Source organism: Athene noctua, chromosome Z (assembly GCF_965140245.1).
Source record: "Athene noctua chromosome Z, bAthNoc1.hap1.1, whole genome shotgun sequence".
NCBI lineage: Eukaryota > Metazoa > Chordata > Aves > Strigiformes > Strigidae > Athene > Athene noctua.
Window position 1 is genome coordinate 69,970,786 of NC_134077.1, and position 20,304 is coordinate 69,991,089.

Here is a 20,304-nt window from a genome sequence, read left to right on the forward strand (position 1 = left end):
CAAAACTCCTAGTGATTGCAGTACTTGCCTGATACTAATACCTAGTGATTGCAAATACTTCTGGAGTCCACCAGTATAGGTCTCCACTGAGTTACACTTCATTTCCTAATCAAATTTTGCTCGTACAGGTTTGGTTTTGTTTTGTTGTGTTTTCCCCCAAGACTATTTCCTCTTTAGAGCAGGATATCCCCTGTGTTCAACTGGTGCCTAAACACTACGATACATGATTTCATGTGGGTTTTGGTTACACTGTTATACAATTTAATGTGTTTATCTTCATAATAAAGAGAAACTAAAGTTGTGCCTTCCTGGGTCTACCTCTCACAGGGAAAATAGATTACAACACCTCCCCGACTGTGTTAGAAAATCCCTGAGAGTAGGGAAGTCTACAAACTTGAAAACCTCTTGTGACAGATTTTGGAGGGACCCAGTTTGTTTTTTTTCTTTTGAAAAATTTAAGCAAAATCACCTCAGTCTTTCTTATATTAGTCAAAGAAGCTTACTTCCCTCATACTCACAAACAAATACTTCTGCTTTCAGCCTTGGAGTTTCCAAACATTTAGAGAAATTAACCAGAAGTACTCTAATGCAAAACTAAAAGTTTCCAGCCCAGGTTCATGTAAATACCTTCTCCAGGACTTCATCCTGTGCAGTGTTCAGGACTGCATAATGACTGTGTACATATATTAGAAGTTTTTGTTACGTTTCAAGATATCTGTGGATATTTAGATGGAAACCTGTTAAGGACTTTTCAAATTAAGGTTTCTAGAAGTTAAATATGTACTGATTAATAATATTTGATTTTAAAGTCAATGAACTGTGGCTCTGTCAAGGTGCTTCCACTTTGCATTATTACAGAAAGTACAGAAAGCCTTCCTGAACTTGTTTGGCAGCACTTATCTGTGAAAAGTCAGGAAGCTTCAAAAGTTAATGTTTATATAAATTCATTTCAGACAGTAATTTCTCATCCTGTTGGGGTTTCTTATTATTATTTAATCTGTTCACATAATTTAATCTGCTTTAGCTAGTGTGACAGGATGTGTGTGTGATACAGATAGAAACTAAAAGGACAAAAGACAACAGCATGGGGTAACTAAATCCTTTCAAGGTCAACTGTTGAAATTTTGGAATTTCCTCACTGGAGAGATCAACCTTAATGACATTTTTAATTTTTTTTTTTTTTTTCATTTTTATGTATGATCAAGATACAATTACTAGGCTGCTTGAATGAAATATGGAAGTTAACATCATAAAACTGAACCAAGTTTATCTTGTACATTTTCCAGACTGCCTACTTGTATTGACATCAGTCTCCAGAGACCTTGAAGAGTTAGAACCTTTAATACACATACAAATATATGAACAAGAGCCTTTTATGAACTGTTTCTAAAACTCTTTAAATTGCTTACAGTAATGTCAAAGTGAAACATTTCAATTATTTACAGCTTTTTTTTCCAATTGGTATTCTCAACTTAGTATTAGACAGTGAAGCAAAGACACTGAGTTGCACTTTTGTTTCTACTCAGCTTTACTTCTGGTTGGTAGTATAAAGTAATAGCAAGTTGTGTTTTGATTCACAGTCCTGGAAAGGGATAAGCAGAGTTTAATTTAAAATTAGAAACATGTTTGTTTGAAATGAAATTATAAAAATATGTATTGTGCTAATTTTTTCAAAAGTACTAAGTAATTATTTCTCAAATGAGAGTCAGTATAACATGCTTTGCTTTATCAGTATTTCTAAAAAAGTAAGTTCAGGAAGCATGTAGATATCAATCTTGGTATCAAACGTGCACACTGCTAAAACTGCAACATCAAAACATTTTAGGTTAATAATAAATTATTGAGTATCTTTAGCATAGTTGTTTTGCTTTTGAATCTTTTGGGCAATTTCAGTTAAAATTAGAAGAAGCACAGGGTTTTCACAAAGAAGTAAATTTCCCTGTTTGAATTCAGAAAGGTACCCTGCCAGGTACTCATGCAAACCAACTATAGAAGCACTTCTTATAGAGATGTCTGTCCCGCAGGCCACCACTTAGGTAACATTGCTTTAATCAATTAATTGAGGGTCAGACTCTACATAATTTAATTAACTAGTAACTTTCACTGTTGTTCTGGAATTACATCAGTACAAAGAACACCAAACCTGTGTCAGTTGCTCTTCTTTTTCTCCTTTTTTGTTTTTGAACTCCAGTCACATCGGTTAGGTCTTTTCTTTGTAATTAAAAGAATAAATCAAATTCAGCTGTTTTCATTTCCTATTAAAAAAAAAAAAATGGCACCCAGCAACTATTACGTTTAAAAACATTGATTCCTCATTCCACTTTCTGTATCGTAATGGAAACAAACCAAATATTGGAGTTCTCAGGGAGAGCATTTCAGGATCTAGAAATAGCTTCCACAAACTGCTCTTCTTGGAGGAGGAAGATTTTTAGATAAGCAGTTCCAGCAAGTGTTTGCTCACAGTGAGGCAAACATGCCAAATAAAGCATGAAAGTTCTCCCTTAGGCTATCCACTGGCTATCAAGCTTCCTAACCTGCCTTCTGTGGGATTATAAAAGATATTGCTGAGGTAGTGCTATGTGAGGCAGAAACATTAGTTAACTCAGTTTGGTCCATGCAGTGAGTAGCTTCAAAATACGTCATTCCCAAGGTACATTTCATGTGAAGGACCAAACCAATTAGAAGTGTTTACCTAAGTGCTTGGAAAAGTACAACTAGTTTTCACCCACAGAAATGAAGGAAAGATATTTTTCATCATTTCTGTTAAATGCCCTATCCAGTGCCAAGCTCTGTTGAATCTGTCATTCCCGGGGCCAGAGAACCCACAAGAATGCCCTGCAGCCCTCTGACACAGCTAGACCTGGGGCGCAAAGCTGGTCCTCTGAGATGAACTGTGTGAGTCCATCCCTCCCAGTTGCAAATGTCTTCTCTTCTGCTTCCTCTGTCACTACACAACCGAGTCAGCTATAGGTGGAGATCCTAGAGCTACCAGCAAACCCAGCAAGTTATTTTTGGTCAGCAGAAATCGTGAAAATAGGACCCAGTTTGTATAGAAGAGATGCTGCAGCAAGCAACAGAAATAAACATTCTATGAATCTACAGATGGGCTACAGTTCAGTAAATGTCAGAGGAAACAAGCTGAAAAGATTGCAAAGGAGGCTGCTTTTACTTGGAACTATTGCTTTTCTGCTTCCCCTCAAAAGTGAAACTAACGTATTATGCCACACACAGAGTTTGCCAAGTTTCGTATTTGGCTAGCAGCTGCAATAATACCAGAAGGAGTGGGTTGTCATGAGAATGGTGGGTGAGATACAGCTACTGAAAACCTTAGCATCTGCATTTCTTGGTTTGTTATATGAGCTAGTGCTGTAAAAAAATTCTGGCAAGGGTTGTGAATTTTTTTTTATTGCCTATGAAATGTTAGTGGTATAAAGAGCAATGTTTTAAAGTAGATTTAAATATTTTAACTATAAGGAGATAATTGAAACACCAGCACAATTACATTTATTTTTTCCATTGTTGCTTTTGTATCTCTATGACTTTTTTCCCCACTTTTTTCTAAATTGCATTCCTCACTCTGCTTCTTTGAAAACTGTCCTGGTTTCAGCTGGGAAAGAGTTGATATTCTTCCTAGTAGCTGGTACAGTGCTGTGTTTTGGATTCTGCGTGAGGTCAGTGTTGATAACACAGGGATGTTTTCCTTCTTGCTGAGCAGTATTTATACACAGTCAAGGCCTTTTCTGCTCCTCACATCGCCCCACCAGCGAGTAGGCTGCAGATGCACAAGAAGGTGGGTGGGAGCATGGCCAGGACAGCTGACCGAAATTAGCCAAAGAGATATTCCGTACTACAGAACGTCATGCTTAGTACATAAGCTGGCTGGGGCATCAGTCAGCAGATAGTGTGCAATTGTATTGTGCATCACTTGTCTTTTCTTGGGTTTTATTTCTAATTTTCATTATATTCATTTTAATTATAACTATTCTTGTTATTATATTATTGTTATGATTATGTTTTATTTTATTTATTAAACCATTCTTATCTCAACCCATGAGTTTTACTTTTATTTTTTCTAATTCTCCTCCCCATTCCACTGAGAGGGGAGTGGAGAGAGCAAGCAGCTGATGGTGATTAGCTGCTGGCTGGGGTTAAAACACAACAAAAAGCAAGGAGCTAAAAAGTAGTATCTTGTCCATAGAACACCTACTCTTAAGCCAACGCTGTCTTTTTGTTGCAAATAATAGTCTTTGTAGTAGCAGTGGTAGATACCTTATATAATGAAACAGTCAAGGCTTCCACCAGTGGAAGGTTAATGAAAGAAAAACTCACACTATTGCTATGTAAACAAAACACTAAGTCTGCTTCCTTAACAGACAGTCTTAAAATAATACATTCTTTCAGCTCCATAAGAGTGGAGTTATATGTCAAGATTTTCTCCTGTGCAACCCACCGCCCCAGGACTTGAAAATAACGTGTCCATCGTCCATTTAGTAGCATGATGTGCCACCATTTTAAAACAGTCCATACATGTTAATGCCAATCAGCAAGAAACTGGTTTTGAGTGTAAGTAAGTTTGCTTTCTAGCTCCACTTTGAAACTCAGAAGATTCAGCTAGAAGACCATTACTATTCATCTGTGTGTCAGATCAGGCTTTCTGATCCCAAAGCAGGAATCTTTTTCCTTTGATATCTTTCTTGTATTACTCATGGGGTAGAAACATAGTGGATCCCACAGGGCTCTCTACTACTGTAAGAACCAGGAGCTGCAGGCTGGCCAAGTAAGTTAAGTATTATTTATAAACAGCAAGTGAATAAATGCTAGAACAAAATCACAAAACTGTAATGGAAATACTGTGTCTCAGTTTTCCTGGTGAAGACTGGAGGCCCTTCTGAAAACTATAATTTCCCTTGAAGGAGGACAGGAGGTCAGACTGTAATTAAGCAACACATCTTGGTCCTAAACTCTCTGACTTCAAGATGGCAAGCCTTCAAGAAGACCTCAGAGATGGAAGAGATGAGGATAAATGCTTTGTTTCCACAGCAGGGACTACCAGGGCACATTTAGTTAGAACTCCAATGTATCTGCACACTTTTCCTTTCTATAAATCCTGGATGAAAGTCTCTGCAGTGAGGCAGATCAGCGGCAGCTGGACAAAGGAGAGGGAAGTTGTCCATGTGAGTGGCCAGGGAGACAGCCTGCAGATTAATCAGTGTATGTGCCAGGGAACAGAGAAGGGAAATAATGCAGCAACTCAGAACACCACAGCATCATGGTGAGGGCTGTTCTTCCATCCAATGATGGAGTTAACAGGAGGCAGGAGAAAGATCAGCAGAGAAGGAGATGTACCACAAAGGATATCTTTCTCAAGTAAAAATGGAATGGTTTAGTCTTTACAAGAATCCAATATAGACAGAATAACCCAAACAAATCCTATGAACAAACTAAATAAAAAACCCAGAAGACAGAGCAGAAAGGAGCTATGGAGACTTGGGCCTGTAGAGTCACAACATGCTTATAGCCCTCATAAGGTGAGGGAAATGTTTGCCCAGACCTGTGAATCTGTGTATCTTGATATTTTCTACTCCAGCTCCCTGTGGGATACAAATGAGTCATTTCATTCTTCTGTACCACAGGCACAAAGGCACTTCTCCAAAACAGACTTTGGAACAGACGACAAAAATCCATAAAGCCAAGAATTTCATTACATGAATGCGAACAATGCACCTTTTTATATGATTATGACTTGCCAAAACCAATTCAAATAGTTTATTAATAAATAGCATTGTTCTTGCCTGAGGAAGACATTAAGGCAGAGGAAATCAATGAGAGATTTTACTTAAAACTGAAAAGGTGTGAAAACGCAAGTTTCAGTCAAGTTCTCTCACAACTCTTTCTTCGAAAGCAGGGTCAGTGAAGAAAATGTCATGAACATGAGCATGGTTAAGTTTTTACTCTGTGATTCACTCAGGCAAGTGAAGATTTTGACAATGTCCTGTATTTTCTTTACAGTATCTCAACAGCTATTCAGCAATTTCTGAATTGCTCTTTTCTGTGTAAATCTGTGGGGCTGGGGAGGGAAAAGAAGGGTAATAGGATTCTGTAATATCCATCTCCTTGGCTATTAGTTACACTCTCTTTTCATGAACACTTCTTACCATAAATTTCAAGTCTTAAAAACCATCTGCTTACAATGCTTATTTATTTAACTCTGCAAGCTGAAACAGATGTTCATTCTTAGTTTGTACTTCGAAACTGAAAACAAGAAAAACTACTTAGACAGCTGCCACATTCTTCCTGTGACAAGGCCAGCCCCAGATGGTGTAGCTTTAGATTAGCCCTCCCCACCTCCCATCACTCTCTTGAGTAAAAAGCTGTTAAAGCGCCCTGTGCTTTTTGTAATAGCCTGTTTTAAGATGATCTACATACCATCAAAAGAGCCAGATCTTTTCACATCAGCTCTTCTTCACTTTGAATCCATACATCTTTACTTAGACAAGACTGGAACAAGATCTTGACACTGTTTCAAGGGAAAACTCACTACTGACATGTAGTGAAGGATGAGGAAACAGTATTTTTATCAACAACCTGACAAACACCTTTGCAAAATAAACGGGAATAACATTTTCTAGGCTGTTTTATTTAGCCCTGATTTATTGTGGATATTTACTTGGAAAGCACATTATATATTATTTCAGTCACAAAGAACAAGGTGAAAATAGTGGATAATACACTTGTAGCATGAATGATAAAGTAGATTCAGTGCTCAGAAACATTCTGCAGTAAAAATCCTTTCTCACAGATACATATTGAATCCGTAGATATGTTTCTGAATACATACTTAAATCTTTCAGGAAGCCTAACTGAATCAGGGACTTTCTGAATTCTGACACACAAACGAGCCATCAGGTTTTGGGTTTTCTTCCTTCTTTTTTTCATTTTGGTGATGTTAAAAAAAAAAAAGGGGGGGAATAAATAATCAAACCTCATGAATATTTTGATCTAGAACCAGCTTGCAGATGCATAGTATTTCATACCTCATCAAAAGTACATTTTCAGACACATGGAAGAGAACTGTCTGACCTGATAATGCTGAGGGATGACCATTCCAGTCTTACCTCACAGAATATATCTGCATTAACCACTGACAAAAGGCAACTTTTCTTCTTATCCATGGAGACAGGTTAGGATTGGAAAAGGTCTAAGTAACTTTCAAGGAGCAGTGTGGTTGCAGGTTAGAAGCAAGGTGAGAAGAAAGACATTTGTTCTCGAATGGTGTGACTCCGATGCAGCCTGCAAAGGGGTGCCTTACTGAGCCTGTCACATCTTGTATAAGGGGATGTGTCACTGACACGCAGTGATGATCACTGGAATCAAGCCCTTAATCCTACTAGCTCATCCATAGTTAAGCACTGGGTACCTCATGTGTATCAGTCTCCACATGGACTGTACAGATTTTCACCATGGAGTTCACTGTTGAAGAAGTATTGACGTTTGTTGTGTGAACAGCACAGCGGAGGCTGCCACGGAAGTGCAGCCAAACCGATACAGGGAATAGCAGGGTGAGTGTGGACAATCGGGCAGACATACAGCATGAGGGCAAATGTATAAAGACACTACTCTACCCTTGGTGTGCACAAATGGCCCCCCCCGAACAGATGCACAGCTGTGCAGAGAGGGGCTGCCACCAGTAGCAGGGAACTGGCCACTTCTATAGTTCACAACCACCGTTCACCCTGATGTAGAGTTGCTTTTTGCCATTGTGGTTATATCCTTCATTAGTACCAGGTTACAATAAAACATTTTCTCTGCAGGTCTCCTTATTGCTGCTTCCACAAACACAGTTGTTTCTATACTCTGTAGTACACAGGCAATATAGTTCTGAGCACTTGTATGTATATAATAATGGTGTGTATATATAATAATCTTATTGTTCCAGGAGAGAGATTAGCACTCATACTTAATATCTATTGCTACAGAACTACTACAAATCATCCCAACAAACCTGTCTTATAACAATGTCACAACTTAACTTTATTTAGCAGAAGTGCTGTTTGGACATTGTGGTGCTCTGACGCAGTGCATGACTTACTGGGATTACACATACAATGCTGTCACTGCAGAGTTCAACCCACACACTATCTTCCCTCGAGGACGTTCTGTCTTTTTACCCCTCCCACTGACAACAGGTAATAGGTGTTTTTCAGAGCTTGTTAATTCTGCTCCTAGATCAGACACAAGGAGAACTGTACATATGCCAGCAAGAATATTTTAAGATAGAGCTTACCAAGACCTAAGCAGTAACGTAAAAGATGCCCCTTGCACTTTCTTATTTTATTTAGAGTTGCCCTGACACAGTTGCGTGTCATACTTGGTATCCCCTAGGATCCAGACTAAATAGAAATGTTTTTATCGTGCATACAAAATAAAAGTGTGGACATGGCCATACACTATCAATAAATGAGAAAGAAACCCATAGGAAAAATTACGCCTCCTGAAGGCTGGTACTTTTCATCTTTTTTCCTCCTGTTGCTGTCTTAAGAGCATGATTGAAAAATGGGGGAGTGAATGTCAGAGCTTGCAAGCAGCAGAATTATGCCTCCGTGGCTTGAAACAAAATCCATTTGACTCATAATATTACCTGTGGGAAGGAGGAGAGAGAGAATATCTATGCTCTGGCAGTAGCATAATCACCATTTTGAAAACATTACCCAAGACAGCCATGTACTTACTGTTTTGGTCTAGCTAACGTACCTACATGTGCTTCCCCAGACAGTTATTGCACTGGCTTCTAGTCATATGCCTTCAGTAGAGTGCACTGGCTTGGACTGAAGCAATTTTACCTTCAGCATAACCTCTACTACTTCAGACCTGTCCTACAGCAAGTTAACATTAATTTTCTGATGTAACCACAGAAGGTGTAGTCAAGTTACCATCACAGCTTAGAAATGGATGAGAGTTTGACAATAGATACTACAAAAGTTGAAGTGGGTGCTACATAAAGGCACGTTTTACAAATACTCTTCACACCACCACGGTAGCAGCCTTTCTTGTTATGCAAATTTAAAGGGATTCTCCATTTATTGAGGTATTCTGATTAGTTCTCCCCCTAACCATTTTTCTGTACATGGGTCACCCTCTCCTGACATTACAATTATTGCAATTAAAATGCACATTACAAAATACTTCTGTTAATTAGTTCCCTTTCATACCTGTACCCCCTTATGGTCCATCCTTAAAGCTTTCTGTAAGCAAAAAAGTTTCCAATCACAGCAGAAGGGTCTTATTAGAGTTGTTCATCCAAAGAGATTACCTAAATTGATGAGGGATAGCTGAAAGAGTACAGGATTATTCACGTAGAGCTAATCAGTTCAAATTCAAGTCATCTGAGTATTAAATTTGCCATGACAGATTCAGATGAAAGATGCATCTCCTAGTAACTACCATCTTTACCATAAAGCCTGTGGCTACAAAGGTTAGGCATTGTCTTCAAACATTAATTTTCTCTGTCCAGCTCTAAAACAGAACAATTTTACTGACTGTGGGATCAGACTACCAGAACAGGTGTTAATTGTTAAACTGTTCTACTAATAAATAAACAGCTTTTATTGGCAGGATTTCTTCCTAATAAGTACTTTTCACAGAATGCAAAGATCAAACAATTTTAAGAAAACACCTAAAACCTACTCTGGAATTGTTCCTGTTTCTCCAGAGACTGGCTGTTCTGGAAAAACATATTCCTTTCCATACCTATCTTTTTCTCTGTAAAGCAACAAGCAATTCTGCGTCATAGCAAGCACTGTGCTGTAGAGATATGCAATGTGCAGCAGGGCTAAGGGTTAGCAGTCTAACAATGAGGTTTAGTTACACGGGTAATTTTATGACATAATTACTCCATTGCTAAAAAATCTGCTACATGGGCAACACATTGCCCTGTTTGGTGTGACTGGATCATTTGGAAAAGCTGTCACAACTTCAAAGAGCTTTAAAACTTTAAAGATAATAAAGCTTTTGATTTTTGAACTTCTTATAATACTTCCAAATTTTTACTTAGGTCAATTTTAGAAATCTGAGCTATGCTGCAAACTTGTATCTTTAATTAGTGTAAGATCTGTATTTTTATTTCAATGGCTATTAATCTCAGCTTGTACATTTCACCTTTTGGATCAGTGGCTCCCTGTATTGTGGGTAATTTTAATTTGTGGAGTTTCTGGGTTTTTCATTTCATAGGTGACAGAGGGGAACAACATAAATTCTTCGTTGCCCACATAATTTTTTCTAATGTAGCCTGAAATATAAAAAATATAGTATTCAATTTCTTTAGTCACAAATCACGTTTTGGAAAGCTAGTAAGCTGTAAGAAGGGGCTTGCCCTTTCCCTCCCACCCTGGCAACTCCCAAAGCTGTTCTTTTGATGTATCCATTCAAAATAGCCATTTATCTTTTGAAATGCCATGTTACAGGGCTGGGGAAAAGGTTTGTTGGGTTTTTTTTGTTTTGTTTTAAATGGAAATAAAACCTTATTTAGGAAAAAATACTTTTATTTTTCCAAAACATGTTTAGACAGATTGCAACAAGTACAGTACAAAAATGACTCACACATCCTGCAATAGTTAATAAAACACTAACCACAGACCTAACTTTTGTCAAAGTCCTTTTGGGTCCAATATACATTTTTCATATTACAGAGGTAATGCCCACTTAACAGAGGCATCAGATAAAGTTTGTAAGACCATTATAACACAGTCACTAGTATTTGCTCCTTACATATACCAGCTTTTGACATAGTTTTATTTTACTTCAGACACAATGAGTGTAGTCTGAAGCCAAGTGTAAGTTTCTTTCATTGTGTCAGAAGTTCTGCACTAACTTCAGCATGTTTGCCTGGAATCTACCAAAAGCCTTTATAGGGCAAATATTTATATCCCAGTAGAGATCTTTTGCACCTGTCAATCCAAGCACTGCCTATACACCGTTATCCCCTCTTTAAAAAGGGAGCAGGTGCACAAAATGTGAGGGCATAACTGAATATATTTTTCCACCTCAAAGCTTACAGAGTTATTTTGTTGCCTTTCACAACTAATTGTGAGTGGCTGTGTGTAGCATGCTAAACAAACCTAAAACGAATATATGCGATAAGTCAAAAACTGTCAAGGAGGTTTCTCCTCCCATGGCCATCTTTGCAGAGGGGTTAAAACAAGTCCGTAGGCTGTGATCTCTTCCACAGTACTCTAATATTAAAGAAAATGAAAAGAGATATATTTTTTCTTCCTGTGAAACTGTAATTTAGTCAGCGTAAGCAGGAGTGAAGCATTTGGCACATGCAATGTATAACAAAAAACTCTAACGCTTTTATTTCCATGCCAATATTGTCTCTGCAATTACCTCAAGAATCTACTATTTCTGTTGCAATCACCTGTTTTGCACTGAAAAGCTCATTTTGGTCAATCTGGTTTTCCTTCTCTATCTAAACCTTTCAGAAAAAGCCAAGAGTGAAGTCTGTAGATACACAAAGCTAGAGCACCCACTGCATTAAGGCTTGAGGGCACAGGGACATGAGGCACCTGTGTCCCGTGCAGTGGAATACAGTGCAAAGAGTCCCAAGCCAGCTGAGACTCCAGCCAGCCATTCCATGCAGCACAGAATACTGGCATTGCATTTATAAACAGCACAGGTTTAAATAGCCTGAAGTCAGCATTACTGTTTATATGCAGCAAGCTTGGGTACTTCTGCACTGGAATCATCACTGGTTTCCTTGTGCCAAAATAAGCACAGGGAAAGGCAGGTTTTATCAAGATCTTTGCAGCGTTTTCTCTCACCCCATTTCATGAAGTGTGTAGATGTTTCTTATCTTATAGTTTTGCTAAGGTTGGAAAATCCAGTGCCAACACACGTCATTAAGACTTTCTCCCCGCCCATGTGCTCTTCCTCAGGGGTCTTTGTTTCAATTTTAAACATGATCTGGAAGAAGCTTCTCAGGTGCCGCAGAAACTCAATTCTGAGGAAGAGAAAACAACAGAGTTTAAGAAACAAAACAGAAAGCCCATAAGCAGTATGTACTAATGCTGATTCCAGCAATGAATACAGCGAACAGAACATGAAAACATTGCTTCACACAGAGAAACAAGCCTACTGGCTCAAAACATATGTTGTTCTCACTTGTGTTCTAGAAGTGGCTAGTGACCCCTACTGAAAGAACTGCACTCTCTGTATGAACAGAGACAGAAGGAATGCCTGGTAACATAGCAAGACAAAACAGTGAGGGAAGAAGAAAGGAGAAAGAAAAGATTCAGTCAGGCAAGGTCATTTACAATGCTGACTCTCCATCAAGGCCATATGAACCCCATACCAGCCTGCGGTACTCTTCCCCCCACATTGTTTAAAGCAAAAATAAAAGATAAACCAGGGATAGCCAGAAGGTTGGCCTTGAATGCATACTTTAAAGACAGACATCAGACCCTTGAGCACATGTTTGATTTGTATTACTAACTTGCCCATGTCTTAGTTAAACTAATGTTTCATTAGAATCACATTCAGACTCAGAATTCTTCCTGTTTTCTCTCCTCACTTTCAGGAAAAAAAAGGTAGGAATTTACCTTTCATCATTTTAGAATGAGAGGCACAAAGAGACTAAACAGACACAGTGCTCCTAAATGTACACTGACTGAAGGGTGAGTGACAGGAAAAGCTACTAAAAAGTATAAAAAAAGAACAGAAACAGCCAAGAAAACATTCCTACTGGCTTCCCCAAAACAGGGAACAAGTAATAACACCAAAAGACTACAAATAGAAAATCGGTAATTGTTTCTGACAGGTCTGGTCTCTTCCAGTCATGGCCACAAGCAAGTCTGCAGTCTTGAACCAAGATTTAATCTCCTGCAGCAATTGGTGTGTGCCCTTCTTAGGTTAAACTTAACCTTTAAAGAAAGGGAATGTGCACATCCAGTCCACACATTTGTTTGGCTGGCAATCTGGAAAAAGCTTCTGCTCTGCATGCTGAGAGCATAATCACAAGCTAATCACACTTAAATCATTACACCGAATCAAAAGAAAGTACCCACAAAATGGGAAGCAGGAGACCAAGAGGATAGGTTTGTCCCGACTGCAACATCATGAAGCCTCTGAAAGCCTCCTGGCAGCTCCAACACATAAATTATGAATAAGCACAATAAAAACTGCAGGAGCAAGAATTGCTTTATCCACTTCAGCCAGGCATGCTGCTGTTCCTGTGCTTGCACGCATCCATGGGGAGAGAAGGGAAACTGCAGGAGCCAGACAAAGACAGGCTGCCATTACCTACACTGGTCTGTGCTTAGATCTGAAAGTTATCTCCGGTGCAGTCAGCTGAATACTTCTGCAAGGGTGAATGTGGGCACATGGCTCCCCATGCTATGTACACCTTCCTACCTCACCTTCCTGGGCTGGCAACTGGTCTTAGCACAGACACCAGCTCTCATCTCTCAAATGGATTAACAGGTGGAAGAAAGAATTAAAAATCTCCTTTTCTTCCATGACTCTTCCCAACTGGTTGGGGTTTCTGCTTGCTGCTGTAATAGGCACATTGGCATATGCTGGCACAAATGCTTAAGTAAAGCTCACAGGCAATAAGCTCTGTACCAGCCTCCTCCTCCTCTTTAGCTGGGTCCTTTCCCAGAGCTCTGGCAATGTGACAAGAAAGCAGCCAAGCCCCAAACAGCAGGAGTGGCGTGCTGAACTGCAAGGAGGGCACAAAATAAACCGTACAAATGCCAGAGGCAGAGTGGAGCCGGAAGCTCAGGGAAAAATCCTAAAATCTGATCAGCAAACTCCGCAACGTGTGGGTGGCATCAGTTCAGTCAGTACCTCTCTCTGCACATAAGTAGACTACTGTGCTTCTCTACCTCTTCTCCCTTTTGAACAAGAACAAAATGATAAAAAGCAAGAGGGCTTTGCCACAGCCCCCAGGTAGACAGGAAAGGTTCACAGAGTGGGAGCAAAGGGGAGGCTGCCTGTGGACATGAGCAGCAAGAAGCCAGCTCTGTCTTGCAGCAGTAGAAGCACAAGTGGTAGGAGCCCTGGAAATAGGAGAAAAAGAGGTGGGAAAGACAGTGGTATGTGACAGAAATGCAGCAGAAAGAAAGTCTGTACAAGCTTGAGGCTGATATGGGTCATGTGTGGGAAGGTTTGCACCTCAAGTAATAGCGGAGGCTGCACCAAACACGTATGGACTGGAGGACTGAGGGAGAGGGCAGGAGGTACAGAGAAGTTTTATTTTTCTGGAAATTTAGACTGTGTGTTGAGGCAAGAACAAAACAGCTCAACACTCTTCCTTAGGCCCAGGGACAGCACATGAGCCACAGTGGAGATTTTCCTCAGGGCCAGCCACTTTCAAATAAAAACGCACTGTTTATCTAAGTGCTATCTTTTCCCAGAAGCCTGCTAAGCAACACCAGAAGATACATAACCACTTCACACATCTTAGCTTGCTGTCAGGGCAAAGCGACCTACTTGCAGATCACTGCGAGGGATGACCGGTGCACCAGCAACGCCTTCTCGGTTCGACTACCCCGAGAGCAGAGCAGGGCAAGGCACGGCACGGCTCGGCCGCGCCGGCGGTCCCAGTACTGCTCCCCAGACTCAGCCGCGGCCTCGCCGGCCGCCGCCCGGCCAGAAGCGGGGGAGCCAGGCCTGGCCTGCGGCTGCCGGGCGCGGCCTGCGGGCAGGGCCCGGGCCGCCAGGGGGCGCCGCGCCACGGAGAGGCCGCGGCCTCGACCCGCCCGGCAGCGGGCGGGCTGCGGGCCGAGAGCCAGGCGGCGGGGCTGGCGCCGGCCGGGACGGACACCCCCGACCCCGGGCTGGGCTCGGGCAACAACCGAAAGCGACGGCCCGACCAGGGAGAGGCGCCCTGCCCGAGGAAGCCCCGCCTCAAGGGCTGCACCGAACCCTGTTCCTCCACTTGAAGCCCCTAAACCTTTGCAAAACCGAGGGCCTGGGCACTCCGGGTTTCCGGTTCGTCTGCTTCATGTGCCCCCAGCTCATGCCAATTCACCTGCATGCAGACTAGCCTGTCCTGCAAGGCTGATCTCTGCTAGGTGGCAACACAGCCAGCACCTTGTGTTTAATTTAAAGCTCGGCTTGACAGAGAGGCACTTCTGTGAAATCTGGAGTGTAAAACAAGAGGCGGTAATCCAGATGGCCGCAAGCCAAGTGGTCTTTTTAGGACTGGTTGTCCCCAGTGCCACCCAGGGCAGCCCTGCCTATGGTGCTGCCCCACCCCACCGTTAGCAGGAGCAAAAGATGTCTCCATGGAAACACACAAATGAGGGAGACATTTCCTCATTCTGATGGACGTATTCCAAAGTACCATGTCCCTACACAGTGCTCTCATCCCCAGCTGAACTGTCACATTCATGCTACATTCTAGACAGGAAAGCTAATCTACTGCTAACATGCTTATAAATAGCTTTGGATTCTGCAGGTTGGAAGTGTTAAATGCAGAGGTGTCACAGCCACAAGAGAGAAAAGAAGGGACAATGAAGTTGAACATGACAGTACTACAATTTACTTCAAAAGTCTGTGCATTTGATGAATTGCTCAGGAGCCAAATTTCACAGCCCTTAGTGAGGGCATGGGGGTGCTGCAAGGCAGAGCTGTGTGATTCCTGAATAGATCCTCATAGGACTGGTGAGTCACAGAATGTCACAGAATCACAGATTTTATCATCTCATGTGACACATACTGCTTCAGGATGTCTTCTCCTGACCTTCATCCTCGTCACACACTCCCAGCTTGGAAGTAGTGACAACCCACCCATTTGAAATCAGCCTGCTTACAAACTAAACTAGTGCGCTTGCATGATTTTCACAGCAAAAGACTGGACAATGACAAGTGATTGGTTTGTTTCACAGGCTTGACTGTGCACTTCAGACACTACTCTTTGTAAGCCTTTCACATGGACACTTACTTCACAGGGACTACTCTACCCCTGTGCAATGGGAGGCTTCCCTGTCTTCCTCTCAATATCTGGTGAAAGTTGTTTCCAAGTTATCAGGGGTTCAGAATAGCAGTTAGGCAAATTCTAGCTCTCATGTGAAGGCACCACCATTCTTCAGTTATCACAGTACTGTACCTTTCACGTATACAGCACCGGTACCATGATAACCGAAAAAGGACAGTTCATAAGTCTTATTATTTGATGCCATTGTCAGATAAACAACCCTCCCTCCATCTGATTAAAGGAAAACTGCTCAGTCTCTAGGAATAGCTGTGATCTAGTCAATCACTTGTCAATCTGATAAATCAAGTTTTTGATACGGGATGCCCTTCCCCTAACCTGTGTGGTGTAACTAGCAGTGTAAGAAATTTAGTCTTTCTCTATCCTCTGAACCACTACCAGCCACAGAAAAAAACTAAAAATTGAGACTGAAGGACTAGATAGAAGTCCACTGCCTGACAGGGCAAAAGCTTTGGTGTTGCACACACCTCCATGAACTGAACTCTTAAACTGCTTCCTATGCACAGTCACAGCTTTAGTGTCTGGCTATCTATTTGAAACATGCCATGTAATGCCACAGCAACAGAGAGATTACTAGGAAAACACGGTAGTGTACATAGGCAACAAAAAGCAAACTGATGCACACATATAATCCAAGACCAAGAATCAACAATAAACACCATCTCTGCAATTCTCAGAACCAGGAATAATATAGAACAGTAAGGGAATCATCTTCTAACACGCAGAAATAAACACTAGGTAACTTACACCACCTGTCTCATTCGAAGATGGCTACAAGTCATTCTATTCATAGCCACAAGAAAAGTCTTCTATTTACAAAAAATATCTGTGCAATAGAACTAGCGAATTAAACACGACTGGGTAATTAAACTGAACAAAACAACTTACGTGTACGGAGACAGAGGTCCTAACAGGACTTTGGAAACATCCCGTTGTCCAAGGGTCATGAGCAGCAGAGCAAGGCTCTGATTTGTTGAATCTACACAGCCTCCCTGCAAACCAAAATGTTTTAATAATTAATCTCTGTACTAACCAGAAATTGGGATGGGAGGACAGTAATGAAGGAGACAGATACACTTAGAAGGATGAACTACTGCTCCCAATTTTCAAGGGGAAAAAAAGATAAAAATCTGGATTTTGTCACAATGACAAATTAATTTCACATGACAGGCTGGGAAAGGAACAGAACTAAACCAAAACCCAGTAACAAGGTCACATTAAAGATCCATTCCATCTTTTCCAGCCTGTTCTCTTCTAACAGGTTAAGAAGTTAAGCATTGAAGAATTTATGTGCAGTAAACTGAAAATAGGTATTAATTACAGTTCATGTGCATTTGAAATATCATGAATTGCAGCACTTTTTAACTATGAAGTTACATTCAGACAAAAAGTTCAGTGTTAGGAGGCGCAGAAGAGCAAGTTAAAAGTATTTTCACATACATCCACTTAAGCCCTTGCTGCTAACTTTTGTGGTTTTGCATTTGTAAAATGTCTCCCCCAGATTTAAAATGGAAAGATTATTTTTATTGCTATGTGAAAGTCATACATAAAATTATGCAGAATTAAACATACTCTTGTACATATTTGACTGTAGTAAATCATACATGAACGGAGTAGTTTTGTGTGTGTAAAGTGTTACCTACAATGCATATGTAAATAAAAATTGAAAGCTTTCCTCATTTACAAAGCTTGAATGTAAATTAAAAGGCATACCTTCAGTCAAGACTCCTGTAGAGAGAATCTACCAACTATTACTATGTAAACACATTGAAAATAGAAAAAATATCTGGCATAACATTGTTTTGGGCATTCATCCTGATCTACAGCCACATCTGTCAACAGTTTCCTGGTGGATCAGACCTAATGCTTAGCTCTCTGAATAGGCTCTCTGCAGAGAGGAAAACTAGAAATTCATCCTTTTAAAACCAAGTTCTCTAATGAGGTAAACTGACAGTTACCTTTGTGAGCAAGGAGTGACCTGTCATTGTTTTAAGAGGTAATACCATCCAAAAAGACAAGGGAGGGGCAAAATAAATTTTGGACTACATAAAGTAAACAGCCTGATGTGACAACTTTGGTACATTTACTCAGTGAAAGGGCAGAAAGGAAGACCTTTCCAAGGAGAGGTACTGAACGTTTAATTTCAAGATGGCTTTGCTTCAGTGTGACAAGACTCAGCTCCGTTCTTCTGAAAAAAGCCTCTGTGCTTAATGCAACAAATGATATACTACAACGAAGGAAACATCCTCATTATGTTCACTCCCATGACCTAACTCCTAGCAACATGCTCTTACAGCAGTCCTTGCCCTTTCAACTGCCATACCAAAGTGAAGTTCACGCACTCAAGCTAATGCTCTCTATGAGACTGATAAAAATTGTGCTTTATCTTCAGTGAACAGGGTACCTGCAGAATTTGCTGGTGCAGTCTAAAGTCACAGCTCTCACCAGCAGTATTTGCCTATCTGAAACACATACAAGAAGCAGATGAGTTTGTAAGGATTCCTGATGCAGGACTTCCTGTATTTGTAGTTCAGTTAATAATTCAAAATGCTCTTTGTCACTTGGATGAAAACTTTACATTTTCTGAGCTTGTTTTTGTTTTTCTAAAGCTGAAAACATTATAAAACATCTATTTTTATGACCAAATTTATACAAAAGCTTCAATCAGCATGGAAACAACCACATCCTAAACAATATAGCAAAACATGATGCATCCATCATGTCCTAGCTGCTTACATAAGCTCTCTCACTGTAGTGAGTCAGTCGCCCCCACTATTGTTGTGCATTAGCAATGCACTGTTATGCCCATTCCCACATAGGCAGTTGCCAGACAGGGAAAATAAGTGATTTGCTTGTAATCTAATGATGACAGAACAGTAACGTGTGCCAAATGAAGGACATGCCACTCCCAAGGAGGCCAACTTTTTTCTCTCAATTCACCTGGCCACTTACTCAAGAGCCCAAAAAATCAGAAACAACCCTCTAAAGAGAAATGGGATGGGCAAAGTCAAAGCCAAATTACTGACATTTGTTCCAAAATAGCTGGCACACATTACCATCCTATGATGAAGCTTCTAGTCCATATTAATTCAGTTTATGGCAGTTTCTTCATTATTGTTTCCATTGACAACAGCACCAGATCCAACCGGATGTGACAAATGAAGACACAGATCACTTAGAACCCCATCCATTCTGAAACATTCTTATACAAGTATCACAGCTGACAAGCACATACAAATATCACAACTCTGGGTATTGGACAACAGCATTTTGAAGAGGGTTATTCGGAGCTTGACCCCAGTTTTGATTTAGTCTTGGTCATATTTTGGCAATATACAATTTCCTCCCTTACCTGTATGGTACACACTTGCACGCCTCAATAATTTATGTGAATTGCAAAGGTTTTTTGTTTGCTTTGGTTTTGGGGTTTTGTTGTTGTTGTTGTGTTTGGGTTTTTCCCCAGAAGAATGGAGCAGAGCCTTCCCATGCTGAAGTAAGGCCATTTTGAAAATTAAACCTTCGATGAAATGCTTCACTCATTTTAGCTCTAGTTAAATAAAACAGCCTTCCCCCTCCTGCCCCTCCAAGTCCCCCTAACTCACCCTTTCTTCATTAAACAACTCACCCTTACATAAGTATTGTGTCCTCCCCCATTTTTCATGATTATACAAGGAATACAAACGTTCAATCCTTTTCCAGTTCTTTTAGGCCTTTCCATCCTGCCAGTCACCTGCTACATGAAGCTCCCATAACCAATGCCTTTCACAGGCAAGAGGAAAATCCTTATTGGCCTTCTACAATTAAGCTTAGGTAAGAACCGCATATGCATTTATAAAGACAATGCTAGCCAGTCACTCCATGTCCCCTTCTTTAAGGGCCACTGTAATTAGCAATGTGCCACTTATTATTAGTCAATTAACTTCACTATCTTTCCATCAACTTCAAAAAAGCTTCACTGATTCAAAAGAATCTTACAGTCTCATTTATTTTTGAGGGCTTAGTAAAAGGGACCATTTAGTACTTCACACAGCAAGACTCAAATTAAGCAAGCACTTTAAGAGATGTCCCTGGACCCCTTTAAACTGTAACGAACTTCAGCAGATTTGTGGGTGACCCTAACAAGTAAAACCCTTCTACAGAGAATCATCATCTCCCATAGTCCCAGGATGGCCTTTTCTGGTCCTGGCTCCTGCAGCACTTTACCTACAGACAAAGAGACAGATGGAGAACCAACCTCATAAAGAGAAGATCTAAACACAGGGAGAGAAATTGTCCTGTGAGCCCTATACTGAGTGACTAGGTGGTGTAAAGAG

The 20,304-nt window shown here is 40.6% G+C and overlaps 1 protein-coding gene across 4 annotated transcripts in view; it reads right to left on the minus strand.

Annotated features, from left to right (window-relative positions):
- Positions 1–6,647: 6,647 nt before the first annotated feature.
- The window catches only part of RCL1 (RNA terminal phosphate cyclase like 1), a 37,304-nt gene continuing 23,647 nt past the window's right edge, over positions 6,648–20,304 (minus strand). Inside the window, exons 8-11 of one of the 4 annotated variants that reach the window (XR_012635597.1) lie at positions 16,880–16,983; positions 11,817–11,995; positions 9,210–9,310; positions 6,648–8,638 (exon numbers count right to left, since the gene is read on the minus strand). Coding sequence is in view for 2 of the 4 variants with exons in the window: in XM_074932650.1 (XP_074788751.1) it covers positions 11,845–11,995; positions 16,880–16,983 (255 nt within the window). In the remaining 2 variants the exon portion in view is untranslated. Of the gene's footprint in view, positions 8,639–9,209; positions 9,330–10,504; positions 11,996–16,879; positions 16,984–20,304 lie in introns of those variants that run through there. The other 3 variants (XR_012635596.1, XM_074932650.1, XM_074932649.1) reach the window with 3 other exon arrangements.